Source organism: Hemitrygon akajei, chromosome 1 (genome assembly GCF_048418815.1).
Source record: "Hemitrygon akajei chromosome 1, sHemAka1.3, whole genome shotgun sequence".
Taxonomy (NCBI): domain Eukaryota; kingdom Metazoa; phylum Chordata; class Chondrichthyes; order Myliobatiformes; family Dasyatidae; genus Hemitrygon; species Hemitrygon akajei.
The window spans coordinates 131,427,575-131,450,031 of NC_133124.1; the positions used below are offsets into that span (position 1 = coordinate 131,427,575).

The window sequence follows — 22,457 nt, forward strand, 5'->3', positions numbered from 1 at the left end:
CAGATTTATATAATATTTTATACAATTAACAAATTGCCAATAAATACTGCATAAATTTGAGTATAAAATCCAGATTTATATTATATTAATATACACCAATACCTAAATATCAGAACAATTTTTTTTCACTTACATTTAGACTATAGACTGTAATAGCTGCAATTTGTCCCTGCCCATGATTTCTACAACCATTATCATTGTTTAAATATTCAAGTCACATTCTCTCAAGCTACTGTGAGGTCTGAAAGCACATTCACTTGTGGTGTAGGTGTATGTGTTAATCACAGTTGTACAAGACAGAATGAGTTAATATTATAAATATATATCAAAGCCTGTTGCTCATTTTTTTAACAGTAAATTATTTTGAAAAAGAGCTTTTAAATATATATTTCTTTTTTCAGTGATATAATGCTACCATACAAGCTTTGCCGTTAAAAATCACAGTAAAGGTAATTTTTGCATTGGTGGCCTTGACTGAAATTTAAAAAGTAGAATTATGAACTGGAGTAACCACACCCAGGGATACTGTATTACTATAACAAATGAATTATAGACAGATAATTTCTTCTAATAGTTGTAAATATATTTATTCCAGGCTCAAAACTGACCTTCGATTTTGGTGGTGCTCGAATGAACCATTTACAATCAACTGCCTCCGTGGGTCTGGCCTTGCCTTCGTGCACGATTTGCTTTGATTCAATGATTCCCTCGGGTCCTTCCATTTCAAACTCACACACTGAGATAAAGAAAGAAAAATCAGACAGAGAATCACATGGCATAATCGGACTGATCAAAGATATTCTTGTTCATGTAAATGAGTCTCTGATGTTGTTGCTTCTGTACTAACCTGGCAATGGTTTCAGGGCACCAAGGTGTGCAAATTCAGGATCTTTAAAGATAAAAAAAAAAGAGATGATTTATGGAAAAAGATCAAGCAACATTTGAATTGATATTAAATAGGCAAAATTCTGACAATCTCCTGTCACATTTTGAAACTGCATGCAGTCATTCTTTTTTACATTATTGTTTTATTTTCTAGAGAATAAAATTGAAATGGCAACTCAAGGGGAAGGAGACGCTCAAAATTCAAAGCAAATTTATTATTGAAGTGCATACAGTATGTGTCACCATATACAACCCTGAGGTTCATTGTTTGCAGGCATTCTCAGTCGAAGAAAGGATACAACAGATTCAATAAGAAACTACAATCAAGGGGAGAAAGCCAAAGGTTTGAAGATAAGTTCTAATGTATAACTTATATGTGAGGTAAACAAATATATTATACAAGACACCACAGCTAATATGCTCATCAGTTCTATGGTTAAGTAAGATAGCTGCCAATATTAGAAAGAAGGCTAAGTAAAACAAAAAAATTAATTGCTGGGTGTAGAGTACACAGTTGCTTTGTAACCGGGGAACATAGCATTGCATTACCTCCTGTTCATGCTGAATTATCTCTGCAGATTGATTTCAATAATACTACACTTCCGATCACAGTTAACTGCAAGCATCCAATATTTACCATTAAACAGAAGAATTCAGCTTAATTACAATCATTTCACACTTCACTGACCCAAACTAGGTCAACTAATAGTGTGTAAAATTGCTCCTGTTGAAAAACCAATTTGCTCTACAATTAGACCAGTTACCATTCAAGCTTTTATTTTTTTATGCAGCATAAAAAAGTTTTATAATCAATGGAATATATTTATTTAAAATGATATTGTTCAACACTTTGTTGAGCATTAAATGTTTCTAAACAGGTATGTGTTTGACTAAAGATCAGAGAAGGTAGGAGAGTGGAATGGAAGCAATTTTGCCTGTTCTAACACTCCTGGCAGCCCCGATGAAGGGTCTCAGCCTGAAACTTTGACTGTTTATTCCCCTCCAGCTGATGACTGACCTGTTGAGCTCCTCCAGCATTTTGTATGTGTTAGTCACAACATCCAGCATCTGCAGAATCTCTTGTGTTTGTGAAATCCCACTAAATATTTGCATAGTAATTGGCCGATATAGCTGCTGTATATTGCTGTGCTGGGGAATTGTTTGTCAGATTTATGGTTTTGCTCCTTGCCAGACAAATCCCTCACTTGTTGCTAGAGCTATTAGAAGCAGTGCAGTAGTATTCCTGCATGAACAATTGTTGGTTCAATTTCCTCAAAAGGCCCTCTGGTTTGACAAACCAATTGTCTTAGCAGCAGCAGAGGAAGCCAAAACGATCACTCTGCATTTTGTAATTAATTTGGTGTGGTTCCTTAAAGTTGCTACGGCTGGGGGTGGTAATGGGGCTTAGCTCCCAGTACCAATTATATGCTTCCAATAGCTTCAAATAGCCTCTGACAGCCAAGTCCAACTCCTGGTCTTTGCATGTGGCCTGGCTACTAAGCCCGGTGGAACCGTTTCTACTGATAGGAGAAGGGGCAAAGGCTTGTTACTGGTGCTTAAAAGCAGTCGCTTTGGGTAGGTGGGGCTCGTCAGCCATGGTTGGCAGCTCATCTAGGAGAAGGAAAGCTCTGACCTCAGACCTCTGCAGCTATACCTACTCATGGGGAAAGCTTTGGGAGTAAACCACAAGAAAATAATCTGGAGCTGGAGTCCCTAAAGCAGTCCTACATTGAGTTCAATTCTGACCAGAAACTCCAGCGACGCTGTTGGTGCCAAACTGTATCGGTCTCTGCCATTCCTTTGGGTTCATCAGATGTGTGGAGAGGGGGAGCTTGCTACATGGGCAACAGCTTGCTCTCCATATCATACTGCCCTGGCTTGTGTATCTAGACAGCTAGGATGCAATATCCATGGTTGACCCTGATCACCGGAGACACAACAAAACGTTGTCCTAGGAATTCAGTAAAGTAGTATATGCTCTTTTCTTTAAAGTAGCACAGAGCTGAATTGTGGCAAGATTAATTATGAAACCTGATCAACCGATCTACAGTATGTGCGCCTTAAACATGGACATCTATGTGTGATTTCATGCTGAACCATGAATGAACCAAGAGGTCCACTCCCTACCAAAGTCCATGTCCGGTATGATCCTATTTCCTCTTCTATACAGGAAATCTAGGTATAAACTTTGTAAAGCTCTCAGGAATTCAAGGGACAATACCAGACCAAACTACAGTCTCAGTCCATCCATCAGATGTGACAGGATTGCATACTATAACAGATGTCAAAATGAATTCAGGCAGTATCACTGACAACAATGCATCCATTCCCAAAGAACTACATAGACTTGATTCCTATTTTGAACAGTGATATGACACCAAGCCACCCCAAGAGCTTCCAAAGCACCTGTAAACACAGTCACTGTCACAGATGTTAGATCAGTCATACTGAGAACGAACCCACTGAAAGTGACTGGCCCTGATGGAATCCCCAGCCATGTCCTTGGATTAAGTGTGGGTCAGCTGGTGGGAGTTTTTGGGACCTCTATGACACCTTCCCACTCTAATCCGAAATTCCCACCTGCTTTAAGGAGATCATTAACATCTTGGTGCTAAAATAAAATAAGGTAACCTGCCTTAATGACTACCGCACAGTGGTTTAGACATCCATCATTATAAAGCACTACGAAAGTTTGGAAATGGAACACAGCAACTCCAGCATCTGAAACAACCTTGACACATATAACTCACTTTCTGCCAAAACAGGTCCAGGGAGGACATCAGCTTCTTGGACCTACGTTCATGAATACCAGGATAACAAAGACACCCACATCTGACTCCCATTATTGACTTCAGCTCCACCTTCAATTTCAAACAAACTCATCTTCACACTCCTTGTCCTAGGACTTTGATTTACTAAGCAACAGATGGCAATCAGGAAAGATAAGCGGCAATAACTTCTCCACAAATATCCTCAACAACAGTGCCCTACAAGGCTGTGTCCTCAGTCTCTCACTGTACACCCTATATACTCATCTCACTGCGACCACATTCAGCTCTCCCTCCATGGATTTGCCGATGCCCTCACTATAGAGGGCCAAATCGAAGACGATGATGAGATGGAGTATAGGAGCTGATAGAGAGTACACAGTCCTGGTGTGAAGACAACAAATGCACTTCAATGTCGGAAAAACAAAGGAGCTGTTCAATGACTTCAGTACTTCAGGCTGAGTTCCCCTAACTGTGTCAATAGGTCAGAGGTGGAGATATTGAAAGCTCCAACAATTTCCTCTGATTCAATCACTTGGATGCTGTGCCCAAGAAAGCATACCAGCACATTTACTTTCTCAGAAAGTTTAAAAAAAAATTGACCCTCACTAGTTTTTAAAGATGCATCATAGAAAGCACCTTCTCCAGATCATCATAGACAGCACCCTGCCCACATCACCATAGAAAGCACCTTGTCCAGATCATCAAAGAAAGCACCTTGTACAGATCAACATTGAAAAAACCTTGTCCAGATCATAGAAAGCACCTTGTCCAGATCATAGAAAGCACGTTGTCCAGATCATCATAGAACGCACCTTGTTCAGATCATCATAGAAAAAACATTGTCCAGATCATAGAAAGCACCTTGTCCAGATCACCATAGAAAGCACCTTGTCCAGATTACCATAGAAAGCACCTTGTGCAAATCATCATAGAAAGCACGTTGTCCAGATCATCATAGAAAGCACCTTCTCCAGATCACCATAGAAAGCACACTGTCCAGATCACCATAGAAAGCATCTTGTTCAGATCATCATAGAACGCACCTTGTTCAGATCATCATAGAACGCACCTTGTTCAGATCATCATAGAAAAAACCTTGTCCAGATCATAGAAAGCACCTTGTCTAGATCACCATAGAAAGTACCTTGTCCAGAACACCATAGAAAAAACCTTGTCCAGATCATAGAAAGCACCCTGTCTAGATCACCATAGAAAGTACCTTGTTCAGAACACCATAGAAAACACTTTGTCCAGATCACCATAGAAAGCACCTTGTCCAGATCACCATAGAAAACACTTTGTCCAGATCACCATTGAAAGCACCTTGTTCAGATCACCATAGAAAGCACCTTGTTCAGATCACCATAGAAAGCAACTTGTCCAGATCACCATAGAAAGAACCTTGACCAGATAATCATAGAAAGCACCTTGTCCAGATCACCATAGAAAACACTTTGTCCAGATCACCATTGAAAGCACCATGTCCAGATCATCACAGAAAGCACCTTGTCCAGATCATCACAGAAAGCACCTTGTCCAGATCATAGAAAGCACCTTGTTCAGATCACCATAGAAAGCACCTTGTCCAGATCACCATAGAAAGCAACTTGTCCAGATCACCATAGAAAGAACCTTGTCCAGATAATCATAGAAAGCACCTTGTCCAGATCACCATAGAAAGCATCTTGTCCAGAACATAGAAAGCACTTTGTTCAGATCATTATAGAAAACACCTTGTACAGATTACCATAGAAAGCACTTTGTACAGATCATAGAAGGCACCTTGTCCAGATCATAGAAAACACCTTGTCCAGATCATCATACAAATCATCTTGTCCAGACAACCATAGAAACCATTTTTTCTATATTACAATAGAAAGCAACTTGTCCCATCATCAATTAAAGCACCCTGTCCACATCATCATAGAAAGAAACTTGTCGCAATCATCAATTAAAGCACCCTGTCCAGATCACCATAGAAAGAAACTTGTCCCGATCATCAATTAAAGCACCCTGTCCAGATCACTATAGAAAGCACATTGTCCACATCACCATTGAAAGCACCTTATCCAGATCACTATAGAAAGCACCTTTTCCAGATCATCATAGAAAGCACTTTATTCAGATCATCATAGAAAACACATTGTCCAGTTCATAGAATGCACCTTGTCCAGATCATCATAAAAAGCACCTTGTACAGATCTCAGAAAGCACCTTGTCCAGATCACAGAAAGCACCTTGTCCAGATCACCATAGAAAGCACGTTGTTCAGGTCATCATAGAAAGCACTTTGTCTAGATCATAGAAAGCACATTGTCTAGATCACCATAGAAAGCACATTGTCCAGATCATAGAAAGCACTTTGTTCAGATCATTATAGAAAGCACCTTGTCCAGATCACCATAGTAAGCACCTTATCCATATTATCATAGAAAGCACCTTTTCCAGATCATAGAAAGCAACAATTCCAGATCATCGTAGAAAACACCTTGTCCACGTCATAGAAAGCACCATGTCCTGATAACCATAGAAAGCACCGTGTCAAGATCATAGAAGTCACCTTGTCCACATCATAGAAAACACCTTGTCCAGATCATCATACAAAGCACCTTGTCCAGATCACCATAGAAACCATCTTTTCTAGATCACCATAGAAAGCAATTTCTCCCGTTCATCAATTAAAGCACCTTGTCCAGATCACCATAGAAAGCATCTTTTCCAGATCATAGAAACTAACAATTCCAGATCATCGTAGAAAACACCTTGTCCAGATCATAGACAGCACCGTGTCCAGATCATCATAAAAAGAACCTTGTCCAGATCACAGAAAGCACCTTGTCCAGATCATATAGAAAGCACATTCTGCAGATTACCATAGAAAGCACGTTGTTCAGGCCATCATAGAAAGCACCTTGTTCAGGTGATCATAGAAAGCACTTTGTTCAGATCATTATAGAAAACACATTCTCCAGATCACCATAGAAAGCACCTTGTCCACCTCATAGAAAGCACTTTGTTCAGATCATTATAGAAAGCACATTTTGCAGATTACCTTAGAAAGCACATTGTTCAGGTCATCATAGAAAGCATCTTGTTCAGATCATAGACAGCACCATGTCCAGATCATCATAAAAAGCACCTTGTCCAGATCACAGAAAGCACCTTGTCCAGATCATATAGAAAGCACATTGTGCAGACTACCATAGAAAGCATGTTCTTTAGGTCATCATAGAAAGCACCTTGTTCAGGTCATCATAGAAAGCACTTTGTTCAGATCATTATAGAAAACACATTCTCCATATCACCATAGAAAGCACCTTGTCCACCTCATAGAAAGCACCTTGTCCACCTCATAGAAAGCACTTTGTTAGATCATTATAGAAAACACCTGGACCAGATCACCATAGTAAGTACCTTGTCCAGATCACCATTGAAGTACATTGTCCATATCACCATAGAAAGCACCTTGTCCAGAACTCCATAGAAAACACTTTCTCCAGATCACCATAGAAAGCACCTTGTCCAGATCACAGAAAGCACCTTGTCCGGCTCATAGAAAACACCTTGTCAAGATTATCATAGAAAGCACATTGTCCTCATCACCATTGAAAGCACCTTTTCCAGATCATAGAAAGTAACAATTCCAGATCATCGTAGAAAATACCTTGTCCAGATCATAGACAGCACCGTGTCCAGATAACCATAGAAAGCACCGTCCAGATAACCATAGAAAGCACCGAGTCCAGATCATAGAAGTCACCTTGTCCACATCATAGAAAACACCTTGACCAGATCATAGAAAACATCGTGTCCAGATAACCATAGAAAGCACAATGTACAGATCATCATAGAAAGTACATTGTCCATATCACCATAGAAAGCACCTTTTCCAGATCATAGAAAGTAACAATTCCAGATCATCGTAGAAAACACCTTGTCCAGATCATAGAAAGCATCGTGTCCAGATAACCATAGAAAGCACAGTGTACAGATCATCATAGAAATCACATTGTCCAGTTCAAAGAAAGCATCTTGTCCGGCTCATAGAAAACACCTTGTCAAGATTATCATAGAAAGCACATTGTCCTCATCACCATTGAAAGCACCTTATCCAGATCACTATAGAAAGCACCTTATCCAGATCACTATAGAAAGCACCTTCTCCAGATCATCATAGAAAGCACTTTATTCAGATTCCCATAGAAAGCACGTTGTTCAGGTCATCATAGAAAGTACCTTGTTCAGGTCATCATAGAAAGCACTTTGTTCAGATCATTATAGAAAAAAAATTCTCCAGATCATCATAGAAAGCATCTTGTCCACCTCATAGAAAGCACTTTGTTCAGGTCATTATAGAAAACACCTGGTCCAGATCACCATAGTAAGCACCTTGTCCAGATCACCATTGAAGCACATTGTCCATATCACCATAGAAAGCACCTTGTCCAGAACTCCATAGAAAACACTTTCTCCAGATCACCATAGAAAGCACCTTGTCCATATCATCATAGAAAGCACCTTTTCCAGATCATAGAAAGTAACAATTCCAGATCATCGTAGAAAATACCTTGTCCAGATCATAGACAGCACCGTGTCCAGATAACCATAGAAAGCACCATGTCCAGATAAGCATAGAAAGCATATGAGTCCAGATCATAGAAGTCACCTTGTCCACATCATAGAAAACACCTTATCCAGATCAGTATAGAAAGCACCTTCTCCAGATCATCATAGAAAGAACTTTATTCAGATCATCATAAAAAGCACCTTGTCCAGATCACCATTGAAGCACATTGTCCAGATCACCATAGAAAGCACCTTGTTCAGAACTCCACAGAAAACACTTTCTCCAGATTACCATAGAAAGCACCTTGTCCATATCATCATAGAAAGCACCTTGTTCAGGTCATCATAGAAAGCACTTTGTTCAGATCATTATAGAAAACACATTCTCCAGAGCACCATAGAAAGCATCTTGTCCACCTCATAGAAAGCACTTTGTTCAGGTCATTATAGAAAACACCTGGTCCAGATCACCATAGTAAGCACCTTGTCCAGATCACCATAGAAAGCACATTGTGCAGATTACCATTGAAAGCACATTGTTCAGGTCATCATAGAAAGCATCTTGTTCAGATCATAGACAGCACCATGTCCAGATCATCATAAAAAGCACCTTGTCCAGATCACAGTAAGCACCTTGTCCAAATCATATAGAAAGCACATTGTGCAGATTCCCATAGAAAGCATGTTGTTAAGGTCATCATAGAAAGTACCTTGTTCAGGTCATCATAGAAAGCACTTTATTCAGATCATTATAGAAATCACATTCTCCAGATCACCATAGAAAGCATCTTGTCCACCTCATAGAAAGCACATTGTTCAGATCATTATAGAAAACACCTGGTCCAGATCACCATAGTATGCACCTTGTCCAGATCACCATAGAAAGCACATTGTGCAGATTACCATAGAAAGCACATTGTTCAGGTCATCATAGAAAGCATTTTGTTCAGATCATAGACAGCACCATGTCCAGATCATCATAAAAAGCACCTTGTCCAGATCACAGAAAGCACCTTGTCCAGATCATATAGAAAGCACATTGTGCAGATTCCCATAGAAAGCATGTTGTTAAGGTCATCATAGAAAGTACCTTGTTCAGGTCATCATAGAAAGCACTTTATTCAGATCATTATAGAAATCACATTCTCCAGATCACCATAGAAAGCATCTTGTCCACCTCATATAAAGCACATTGTTCAGATCATTATAGAAAACACCTGGTCCAGATCACCATAGTAAGCATCTTGTTCAGATCATAGACAGCACCATGTCCAGATCATCATAAAAAGCACCTTGTCCAGATCATATAGAAAGCACATTGTGCAGATTACCATAGAAGGCATGTTGTCCAGGTAACCATAGAAAGCACCAAGTCCAGATCATAGAAGGCACCTTGTCCAGCTCATAGAAAGCACCTTGTCCAGATAATAGAAAGCACAGTGTCCAGATCATCATAGAAATCACATTGTCCAGTTCATAGAAAGCACCTTGTCCAGATCACCTGAGAAAGCACCGCGTCCAGATCATCGTACAAAACAGCTTGTCCAGATCATCATGGAAAACATGTTGTCCAGATCAAAAAAGAAAGCACCTTGTCCAGATAATAGAAAGCACAATGTACAGATAATCATAAAAAACACATTGTCCAGATCACCATTGAAAGCACTTCGTTCAGATATCATAGAAAACACCTTGTCCAGATAACCATAGAAAGCACCGTATCCAGATCATAGAAGTCACCTTGTCCAGATCATAGAAAACACCTTGTCCAGATCATCATACAAAGCACCCTGTCCAGATCACCATAGAAACCATCTTTTTTAGATCACAATAGAAAGCAACTTGTCCCGATCATCAATTAAAGCACCCTGTTCAGATCACCATAGAAAGCACCTTGTCCAGATCATCATCGAAAGCACCTTGTCCAGAACATCATAGAAAGAAGCTTGATCAGATCGTCATAGAAAAGACCTTGTCCAGATCATAGAAAGCACCGTGTCCAAATATCCATAGAACACTGTGTACAGATCATAGAAGGCACCTTGTCCAGATCATAGAAAGCACCTTGTCCAGATAATAGAAAGCACATTGTCCAGATCATCATAGAAAGCATCTTGTCCACCTCATAGAAAGCACTTTGTTCAGGTCATTATAGAAAATACCTGGTCCAGATCACCATAGTAAGCACCTTGTCCAGATCACCATAGAAAGCACATTGTGCAGATTACCATAGAAAGCACATTGTTCAGGTCATCATAGAAAGCATCTTGTTCAGATCATAGACAGCACCATGTCCAGATCATCATAAAAAGCACCTTGTCCAGATCACAGAAAGCACCTTGTCCAGATCATATAGAAAGCACATTGTGCAGATTCCCATAGAAAGCATGTTGTTAAGGTCATCATAGAAAGTACCTTGTTCAGGTCATCATAGAAAGCACTTTATTCAGATCATTATAGAAATCACATTCTCCAGATCACCATAGAAAGCATCTTGTCCACCTCATATAAAGCACATTGTTCAGATCATTATAGAAAACACCTGGTCCAGATCACCATAGTAAGCATCTTGTTCAGATCATAGACAGCACCATGTCCAGATCATCATAAAAAGCACCTTGTCCAGATCATATAGAAAGCAGATTGTGCAGATTACCATAGAAGGCATGTTGTCCAGGTAACCATAGAAAGCACCAAGTCCAGATCATAGAAGGCACCTTGTCCAGATCATAAAAGTACCTTGTCCAGATAACCATAGAAAGCACCGTGTCCAGATCATAGAAAGCACATTGTCCACATCATCATAGAAAGCACATTGCCTAGTTCATAGAAAGCACATTGCCTAGTTCATAGAAAGCATCTTGTCCAGCTCATAGAAAGCACCTTGTCCAGATAATAGAAAGCACAGTGTCCAGATCATCATAGAAATCACATTGTCCAGTTCATAGAAAGCACCTTGTCCAGATCACCTGAGAAAGCACCGCGTCCAGATCATCGTACAAAACAGCTTGTCCAGATCATCATGGAAAGCATGTTGTCCAGATCAAAAAAGAAAGCACCTTGTCCAGATAATAGAAAGCACAATGTACAGATAATCATAAAAAACACATTGTCCAGATCACCATTGAAAGCACTTCGTTCAGATATCATAGAAAACACCTTGTCCAGATAACCATAGAAAGCACCGTATCCAGATCATAGAAGTCACCTTGTCCAGATCATAGAAAACACCTTGTCCAGATCATCATACAAAGCACCCTGTCCAGATCACCATAGAAAGCACCTTGTCCAGATCATCATCGAAAGCACCTTGTCCAGAACACCATAGAAAACACTTTGTCCAGATCACCATAGAAAGCACCTTGTCCAGATCACCATAGAAAACACTTTGTCCAGATCACCATTGAAAGCACCATATCCAGATCATCACAGAAAGCACCTTGTCCAGATCACAATAGAAAGCAACTTGTCCAGATCACCATAGAAAGAACCTTGTCCAGATAATCATAGAAAGCACCTTGTCCAGATCACCATAGAAAGCATCTTGTCCAGAACATAGAAAGCACTTTGTCTAGATCATAGAAAGCACATTGTCTAGATCACCATAGAAAGCACATTGTCCAGATCATAGAAAGCACTTTGTTCAGATCATTATAGAAAGCACCTTGTCCAGATCACCATAGTAAGCACCTTGTCCATATTATCATAGAAAGCACCTTTTCCAGATCATAGAAAGCAACAATTCCAGATCATCGTAGAAAACACCTTGTCCACGTCATAGAAAGCACCATGTCCTGATAACCATAGAAAGCACCGTGTCAAGATCATAGAAGTCACCTTGTCCACATCATAGAAAACACCTTGTCCAGATCATCATACAAAGCACCTTGTCCAGATCACCATAGAATCCATCTTTTCTAGATCACCATAGAAAGCAATTTCTCCCGTTCATCAATTAAAGCACCTTGTCTAGATCACCATAGAAAGCATCTTTTCCAGATCATAGAAAGTAACAATTCCAGATCATCGTAGAAAACACCTTGTCCAGATCATAGACAGCACCGTGTCCAGATCATCATAAAAAGAACCTTGTCCAGATAACAGAAAGCACCTTGTCCAGATCATATAGAAAGCACATTGTGCAGATTACCATAGAAAGCACGTTGTTCAGGCCATCATAGAAAGCACCTTGTTCAGGTCATCATAGAAAGCACTTTGTTCAGATCATTATAGAAAACACATTCTCTAGATCACCATAGAAAGCACCTTGTCCACCTCATAGAAAGCACTTTGTTCAGATCATTATAGAAAGCACATTTTGCAGATTACCTTAGAAAGCACATTGTTCAGGTCATCATAGAATGCATCTTGTTCAGATCATAGACAGCACCATGTCCAGATCATCATAAAAAGCACCTTGTCCAGATCACAGAAAGCACCTTGTCCAGATCATATAGAAAGCACATTGTGCAGACTACCATAGAAAGCATGTTGTTCAGGTCATCATAGAAAGCACCTTGTTCAGGTCATCATAGAAAGCACTTTGTTAGATCATTATAGAAAACACCTGGACCAGATCACCATAGTAAGTACCTTGTCCAGATCATCATTGAAGTACATTGTCCATATCACCAGAGAAAGCACCTTGTCCAGAACTCCATAGAAAACACTTTCTCCAGATCACCATAGAAAGCACCTTGTCCATATCATCATAGAAAGCACCTTTTCCAGATCATAGAAAGTAACAATTCCAGATCATCGTAGAAAACACCTTGTCCAGATCATAGACAGCACCGTGTCCAGATAACCATAGAAAGCACCGAGTCCAGATCATAGAAGATAGATAGATAGATAGATAGATAGATACTTTATTCATCCCCATGGGGAAATTCAACATTTTTTTCCAATGTCCCATACACTTGTTGTAGCAAAAACTCATTACATACAATACTTAACTCAGTAATAATATGATATGCATCTAAATCACTAACTCAAAAAGCATTAATAATAGCTTTAAAAAAAGTTCTTAAGTCACCTTGTCCACATCATAGAAAACACCTTGACCAGATCATAGAAAGCATCGTGTCCAGATAACCATAGAAAGCACAATGTACAGATCATCATAGAAAGTACATTGTCCAGATCATCATAGAAATCACATTGTCCAGTTCAAAGAAAGCATCTTGTCCAGCTCTTAGAATGCACCATGTCAAGATTATCATAGAAAGCACCTTGTCCAGATTACCATAGAAAGCACCTTGTGCAAATCATCATAGAAAGCACGTTGTCCAGATCATCATAGAAAGCACCTTCTCCAGATCACCATAGAAAGCACACTGTCCAGATCACCATAGAAAGCATCTTGTTCAGATCATCATAGAACGCACCTTGTTCAGATCATCATAGAAAAAACCTTGTCCAGATCATAGAAAGCACCCTGTCTAGATCACCATAGAAAGTACCTTGTTCAGAACACCATAGAAAACACTTTGTCCAGATCACCATAGAAAGCACCTTGTCCAGATCACCATAGAAAACACTTTGTCCAGATCACCATTGAAAGCACCTTGTTCAGATCACCATAGAAAGCACCTTGTTCAGATCACCATAGAAAGCAACTTGTCCAGATCACCATAGAAAGAACCTTGACCAGATAATCATAGAAAGCACCTTGTCCAGATCACCATAGAAAGCATCTTGTCCAGAACATAGAAAGCACTTTGTTCAGATCATTATAGAAAACACCTTGTCCAGATTACCATAGAAAGCACTTTGTACAGATCATAGAAGGCACCTTGTCCAGATCATAGAAAACACCTTGTCCAGATCATCATACAAATCATCTTGTCCAGACAACCATAGAAACCATATTTTCTATATTACAATAGAAAGCAACTTGTCCCATCATCAATTAAAGCACCCTGTCCACATCACCATAGAAAGAAACTTGTCGCAATCATCAATTAAAGCACCCTGTCCAGATCACCATAGAAAGAAACTTGTCCCGATCATCAATTAAAGCACCCTGTCCAGATCACTATAGAAAGCACTGTGTCCAGATCATAGAAAGCACATTGTCCACATCACCATTGAAAGCACCTTATCCAGATCACTATAGAAAGCACCTTTTACAGATCATCATAGAAAGCACTTTATTCAGATCATCATAGAAAACACATTGTCCAGTTCATAGAATGCACCTTGTCCAGATCATCATAAAAAGCACCTTGTCCAGATCACAGAAAGCACGTTGTCCAGATCATAGAAAGCACGTTGTCCAGATCATCATAGAAAGCACCTTCTCCAGATCACCATAGAAAGCACACTGTCCAGATCACCATAGAAAGCATCTTGTTCAGATCATCATAGAAAGCATCTTGTTCAGATCATAGACAGCAACATGTCCAGATCATCATAAAAAGCACCTTGTCCAGATCACAGAAAGCACCTTGTCCAGATCATATAGAAAGCACATTGTGCAGATTACCATAGAAAGCATGTTGTTCAGGTCATCATAGAAAGCACCTTGTTCAGGTCATCATAGAAAGCACTTTGTTCAGATCATTATAGAAAGCACCTTCTCCAGATCATCATAGAAAGCACTTTATTCAGATTCCCATAGAAAGCACGTTGTTCAGGTCATCATAGAAAGTACCTTGTTCAGGTCATCATAGAAAGCACTTTGTTCAGATCATTATAGAAAAAAAATTCTCCAGATCATCATAGAAAGCATCTTGTCCACCTCATAGAAAGCACTTTGTTCAGGTCATTATAGAAAACACCTGGTCCAGATCACCATAGTAAGCACCTTGTCCAGATCACCATTGAAGCACATTGTCCATATCACCATAGAAAGCACCTTGTCCAGAACTCCATAGAAAACACTTTCTCCAGATCACCATAGAAAGCACCTTGTCCATATCATCATAGAAAGCACCTTTTCCAGATCATAGAAAGTAACAATTCCAGATCATCGTAGAAAATACCTTGTCCAGATCATAGACAGCACCGTGTCCAGATAACCATAGAAAGCACCATGTCCAGATAAGCATAGAAAGCATATGAGTCCAGATCATAGAAGTCACCTTGTCCACATCATAGAAAACACCTTATCCAGATCAGTATAGAAAGCACCTTCTCCAGATCATCATAGAAAGAACTTTATTCAGATCATCATAAAAAGCACCTTGTCCAGATCACCATTGAAGCACATTGTCCAGATCACCATAGAAAGCACCTTGTTCAGAACTCCACAGAAAACACTTTCTCCAGATTACCATAGAAAGCACCTTGTCCATATCATCATAGAAAGCACCTTGTTCAGGTCATCATAGAAAGCACTTTGTTCAGATCATTATAGAAAACACATTCTCCAGAGCACCATAGAAAGCATCTTGTCCACCTCATAGAAAGCACTTTGTTCAGGTCATTATAGAAAACACCTGGTCCAGATCACCATAGTAAGCACCTTGTCCAGATCACCATAGAAAGCACATTGTGCAGATTACCATTGAAAGCACATTGTTCAGGTCATCATAGAAAGCATCTTGTTCAGATCATAGACAGCACCATGTCCAGATCATCATAAAAAGCACCTTGTCCAGATCACAGTAAGCACCTTGTCCAAATCATATAGAAAGCACATTGTGCAGATTCCCATAGAAAGCATGTTGTTAAGGTCATCATAGAAAGTACCTTGTTCAGGTCATCATAGAAAGCACTTTATTCAGATCATTATAGAAATCACATTCTCCAGATCACCATAGAAAGCATCTTGTCCACCTCATAGAAAGCACATTGTTCAGATCATTATAGAAAACACCTGGTCCAGATCACCATAGTATGCACCTTGTCCAGATCACCATAGAAAGCACATTGTGCAGATTACCATAGAAAGCACATTGTTCAGGTCATCATAGAAAGCATTTTGTTCAGATCATAGACAGCACCATGTCCAGATCACCATAAAAAGCACCTTGTCCAGATCACAGAAAGCACCTTGTCCAGATCATATAGAAAGCACATTGTGCAGATTCCCATAGAAAGCATGTTGTTAAGGTCATCATAGAAAGTACCTTGTTCAGGTCATCATAGAAAGCACTTTATTCAGATCATTATAGAAATCACATTCTCCAGATCACCATAGAAAGCATCTTGTCCACCTCATATAAAGCACATTGTTCAGATCATTATAGAAAACACCTGGTCCAGATCACCATAGTAAGCATCTTGTTCAGATCATAGACAGCACCATGTCCAGATCATCATAAAAAGCACCTTGTCCAGATCATATAGAAAGCACATTGTGCAGATTACCATAGAAGGCATGTTGTCCAGGTAACCATAGAAAGCACCAAGTCCAGATCATAGAAGGCACCTTGTCCAGCTCATAGAAAGCACCTTGTCCAGATAATAGAAAGCACAGTGTCCAGATCATCATAGAAATCACATTGTCCAGTTCATAGAAAGCACCTTGTCCAGATCACCTGAGAAAGCACCGCGTCCAGATCATCGTACAAAACAGCTTGTCCAGATCATCATGGAAAACATGTTGTCCAGATCAAAAAAGAAAGCACCTTGTCCAGATAATAGAAAGCACAATGTACAGATAATCATAAAAAACACATTGTCCAGATCACCATTGAAAGCACTTCGTTCAGATATCATAGAAAACACCTTGTCCAGATAACCATAGAAAGCACCGTATCCAGATCATAGAAGTCACCTTGTCCAGATCATAGAAAACACCTTGTCCAGATCATCATACAAAGCACCCTGTCCAGATCACCATAGAAACCATCTTTTTTAGATCACAATAGAAAGCAACTTGTCCCGATCATCAATTAAAGCACCCTGTTCAGATCACCATAGAAAGCACCTTGTCCAGATCATCATCGAAAGCACCTTGTCCAGAACATCATAGAAAGAAGCTTGATCAGATCGTCATAGAAAAGACCTTGTCCAGATCATAGAAAGCACCGTGTCCAAATATCCATAGAACACTGTGTACAGATCATAGAAGGCACCTTGTCCAGATCATAGAAAGCACCTTGTCCAGATAATAGAAAGCACATTGTCCAGATCATCATAGAAAGCATCTTGTCCACCTCATAGAAAGCACTTTGTTCAGGTCATTATAGAAAACACCTGGTCCAGATCACCATAGTAAGCACCTTGTCCAGATCACCATAGAAAGCACATTGTGCAGATTACCATAGAAAGCACATTGTTCAGGTCATCATAGAAAGCATCTTGTTCAGATCATAGAGAGCACCATGTCCAGATCATCATAAAAAGCACCTTGTCCAGATCACAGAAAGCACCTTGTCCAGATCATATAGAAAGCACATTGTGCAGATTCCCATAGAAAGCATGTTGTTAAGGTCATCATAGAAAGTACCTTGTTCAGGTCATCATAGAAAGCACTTTATTCAGATCATTATAGAAATCACATTCTCCAGATCACCATAGAAAGCATCTTGTCCACCTCATATAAAGCACATTGTTCAGATCATTATAGAAAACACCTGGTCCAGATCACCATAGTAAGCATCTTGTTCAGATCATAGACAGCACCATGTCCAGATCATCATAAAAAGCACCTTGTCCAGATCATATAGAAAGCAGATTGTGCAGATTACCATAGAAGGCATGTTGTCCAGGTAACCATAGAAAGCACCGTGTCCAGATCATAGAAAGCACATTGTCCACATCATCATAGAAAGCACATTGCCTAGTTCATAGAAAGCACATTGCCTAGTTCATAGAAAGCATCTTGTCCAGCTCATAGAAAGCACCTTGTCCAGATAATAGAAAGCACAGTGTCCAGATCATCATAGAAATCACATTGTCCAGTTCATAGAAAGCACCTTGTCCAGATCACCTGAGAAAGCACCGCGTCCAGATCATCGTACAAAACAGCTTGTCCAGATCATCATGGAAAGCATGTTGTCCAGATCAAAAAAGAAAGCACCTTGTCCAGATAATAGAAAGCACAATGTACAGATAATCATAAAAAACACATTGTCCAGATCACCATTGAAAGCACTTCGTTCAGATATCATAGAAAACACCTTGTCCAGATAACCATAGAAAGCACCGTATCCAGATCATAGAAGTCACCTTGTCCAGATCATAGAAAACACCTTGTCCAGATCATCATACAAAGCACCCTGTCCAGATCACCATAGAAAGCACCTTGTCCAGATCATCATCGAAAGCACCTTGTCCAGAACACCATAGAAAACACTTTGTCCAGATCACCATAGAAAGCACCTTGTCCAGATCACCATAGAAAACACTTTGTCCAGATCACCATTGAAAGCACCATATCCAGATCATCACAGAAAGCACCTTGTCCAGATCACAATAGAAAGCAACTTGTCCAGATCACCATAGAAAGAACCTTGTCCAGATAATCATAGAAAGCACCTTGTCCAGATCACCATAGAAAGCATCTTGTCCAGAACATAGAAAGCACTTTGTCTAGATCATAGAAAGCACATTGTCTAGATCACCATAGAAAGCACATTGTCCAGATCATAGAAAGCACTTTGTTCAGATCATTATAGAAAGCACCTTGTCCAGATCACCATAGTAAGCACCTTGTCCATATTATCATAGAAAGCACCTTTTCCAGATCATAGAAAGCAACAATTCCAGATCATCGTAGAAAACACCTTGTCCACGTCATAGAAAGCACCATGTCCTGATAACCATAGAAAGCACCGTGTCAAGATCATAGAAGTCACCTTGTCCACATCATAGAAAACACCTTGTCCAGATCATCATACAAAGCACCTTGTCCAGATCACCATAGAATCCATCTTTTCTAGATCACCATAGAAAGCAATTTCTCCCGTTCATCAATTAAAGCACCTTGTCTAGATCACCATAGAAAGCATCTTTTCCAGATCATAGAAAGTAACAATTCCAGATCATCGTAGAAAACACCTTGTCCAGATCATAGACAGCACCGTGTCCAGATCATCATAAAAAGAACCTTGTCCAGATAACAGAAAGCACCTTGTCCAGATCATATAGAAAGCACATTGTGCAGATTACCATAGAAAGCACGTTGTTCAGGCCATCATAGAAAGCACCTTGTTCAGGTCATCATAGAAAGCACTTTGTTCAGATCATTATAGAAAACACATTCTCTAGATCACCATAGAAAGCACCTTGTCCACCTCATAGAAAGCACTTTGTTCAGATCATTATAGAAAGCACATTTTGCAGATTACCTTAGAAAGCACATTGTTCAGGTCATCATAGAATGCATCTTGTTCAGATCATAGACAGCACCATGTCCAGATCATCATAAAAAGCACCTTGTCCAGATCACAGAAAGCACCTTGTCCAGATCATATAGAAAGCACATTGTGCAGACTACCATAGAAAGCATGTTGTTCAGGTCATCATAGAAAGCACCTTGTTCAGGTCATCATAGAAAGCACTTTGTTAGATCATTATAGAAAACACCTGGACCAGATCACCATAGTAAGTACCTTGTCCAGATCATCATTGAAGTACATTGTCCATATCACCAGAGAAAGCACCTTGTCCAGAACTCCATAGAAAACACTTTCTCCAGATCACCATAGAAAGCACCTTGTCCATATCATCATAGAAAGCACCTTTTCCAGATCATAGAAAGTAACAATTCCAGATCATCGTAGAAAACACCTTGTCCAGATCATAGACAGCACCGTGTCCAGATAACCATAGAAAGCACCGAGTCCAGATCATAGAAGATAGATAGATAGATAGATAGATAGATACTTTATTCATCCCCATGGGGAAATTCAACATTTTTTTCCAATGTCCCATACACTTGTTGTAGCAAAAACTCATTACATACAATACTTAACTCAGTAATAATATGATATGCATCTAAATCACTAACTCAAAAAGCATTAATAATAGCTTTAAAAAAAGTTCTTAAGTCACCTTGTCCACATCATAGAAAACACCTTGACCAGATCATAGAAAGCATCGTGTCCAGATAACCATAGAAAGCACAATGTACAGATCATCATAGAAAGTACATTGTCCAGATCATCATAGAAATCACATTGTCCAGTTCAAAGAAAGCATCTTGTCCAGCTCTTAGAATGCACCATGTCAAGATTATCATAGAAAGCACCTTGTCCAGATTACCATAGAAAGCACCTTGTGCAAATCATCATAGAAAGCACGTTGTCCAGATCATCATAGAAAGCACCTTCTCCAGATCACCATAGAAAGCACACTGTCCAGATCACCATAGAAAGCATCTTGTTCAGATCATCATAGAACGCACCTTGTTCAGATCATCAAAGAAAAAACCTTGTCCAGATCATAGAAAGCACCCTGTCTAGATCACCATAGAAAGTACCTTGTTCAGAACACCATAGAAAACACTTTGTCCAGATCACCATAGAAAGCACCTTGTCCAGATCACCATAGAAAACACTTTGTCCAGATCACCATTGAAAGCACCTTGTTCAGATCACCATAGAAAGCACCTTGTTCAGATCACCATAGAAAGCAACTTGTCCAGATCACCATAGAAAGAACCTTGACCAGATAATCATAGAAAGCACCTTGTCCAGATCACCATAGAAAGCATCTTGTCCAGAACATAGAAAGCACTTTGTTCAGATCATTATAGAAAACACCTTGTCCAGATTACCATAGAAAGCACTTTGTACAGATCATAGAAGGCACCTTGTCCAGATCATAGAAAACACCTTGTCCAGATCATCATACAAATCATCTTGTCCAGACAACCATAGAAACCATCTTTTCTATATTACAATAGAAAGCAACTTGTCCCATCATCAATTAAAGCACCCTGTCCACATCACCATAGAAAGAAACTTGTCGCAATCATCAATTAAAGCACCCTGTCCAGATCACCATAGAAAGAAACTTGTCCCGATCATCAATTAAAGCACCCTGTCCAGATCACTATAGAAAGCACTGTGTCCAGATCATAGAAAGCACATTGTCCACATCACCATTGAAAGCACCTTATCCAGATCACTATAGAAAGCACCTTTTACAGATCATCATAGAAAGCACTTTATTCAGATCATCATAGAAAACACATTGTCCAGTTCATAGAATGCACCTTGTCCAGATCATCATAAAAAGCACCTTGTCCAGATCACAGAAAGCACGTTGTCCAGATCATAGAAAGCACGTTGTCCAGATCATCATAGAAAGCACCTTCTCCAGATCACCATAGAAAGCACACTGTCCAGATCACCATAGAAAGCATCTTGTTCAGATCATCATAGAAAGCATCTTGTTCAGATCATAGACAGCAACATGTCCAGATCATCATAAAAAGCACCTTGTCCAGATCACAGAAAGCACCTTGTCCAGATCATATAGAAAGCACATTGTGCAGATTACCATAGAAAGCATGTTGTTCAGGTCATCATAGAAAGCACCTTGTTCAGGTCATCATAGAAAGCACTTTGTTCAGATCATTATAGAAATCACATTCTCCAGATCACCATAGAAAGCATCTTGTCCACCTCATAGAAAGCACTTTGTTCAGATCATTATAGAAAACACCTGGTCCAGATCACCATTGAAGCACATTGTCCATATCACCATAGAAAGCACCTTGTCCAGAACTCCATAGAAAACACTTTCTCCAGATCACCATAGAAAGCACCTTGTCCATATCATCATAGAAAGCACCTTTTCCAGATCATAGAAAGTAACAATTCCAGATCATCGTAGAAAACACCTTGTCCAGATCATAGACAGCACCGTGTCCAGATAACCATAGAAAGCACCGTGTCCAGATAACCATAGAAAGCACCGAGTCCAGATCATAGAAGTCACCTTGTCCACATCATAGAAAACACTTTGACCAGATCATAGAAAGCATCGTGTCCAGATAACCATAGAAAGCACAATGTACAGATCATCATAGAAAGTACATTGTCCAGATCATCATAGAAATCACATTGTCCAGTTCAAAGAAAGCATTTTGTCCAGCTCATAGAAAGCACCGTGTCAAGATTATCATAGAAAGCACATTGTCCACATCACCATTGAAAGCACCTTAACCAGATCATAGAAAGCACCTTGTCCAGATCACCATAGAAAGCACTTTGTCCAGATTACCATAGAAAGCACCTTGTGCAAATCATCATAGAAAGCACGTTGTCCAGATCATCATAGAAAGCACCTTCTCCAGATCACCATAGAAAGCACACTGTCCAAATCACCATA

The 22,457-nt window shown here is 39.6% G+C and overlaps 1 protein-coding gene across 2 annotated transcripts in view; it reads right to left on the minus strand.

Moving 5' to 3' along the window:
- The window catches only part of neto1l (neuropilin (NRP) and tolloid (TLL)-like 1, like), a 640,883-nt gene that overhangs the window by 79,785 nt on the left and 538,641 nt on the right, over positions 1-22,457 (minus strand). For both annotated transcript variants that reach the window (XR_012099689.1, XM_073051771.1), the window contains exons 5-6: positions 848-889; positions 609-736 (exon numbers count right to left, since the gene is read on the minus strand). Coding sequence is in view for 1 of the 2 variants with exons in the window: in XM_073051771.1 (XP_072907872.1) it covers positions 609-736; positions 848-889 (170 nt within the window). In the remaining variant the exon portion in view is untranslated. The remainder of the gene's footprint in view (positions 1-608; positions 737-847; positions 890-22,457) is intronic.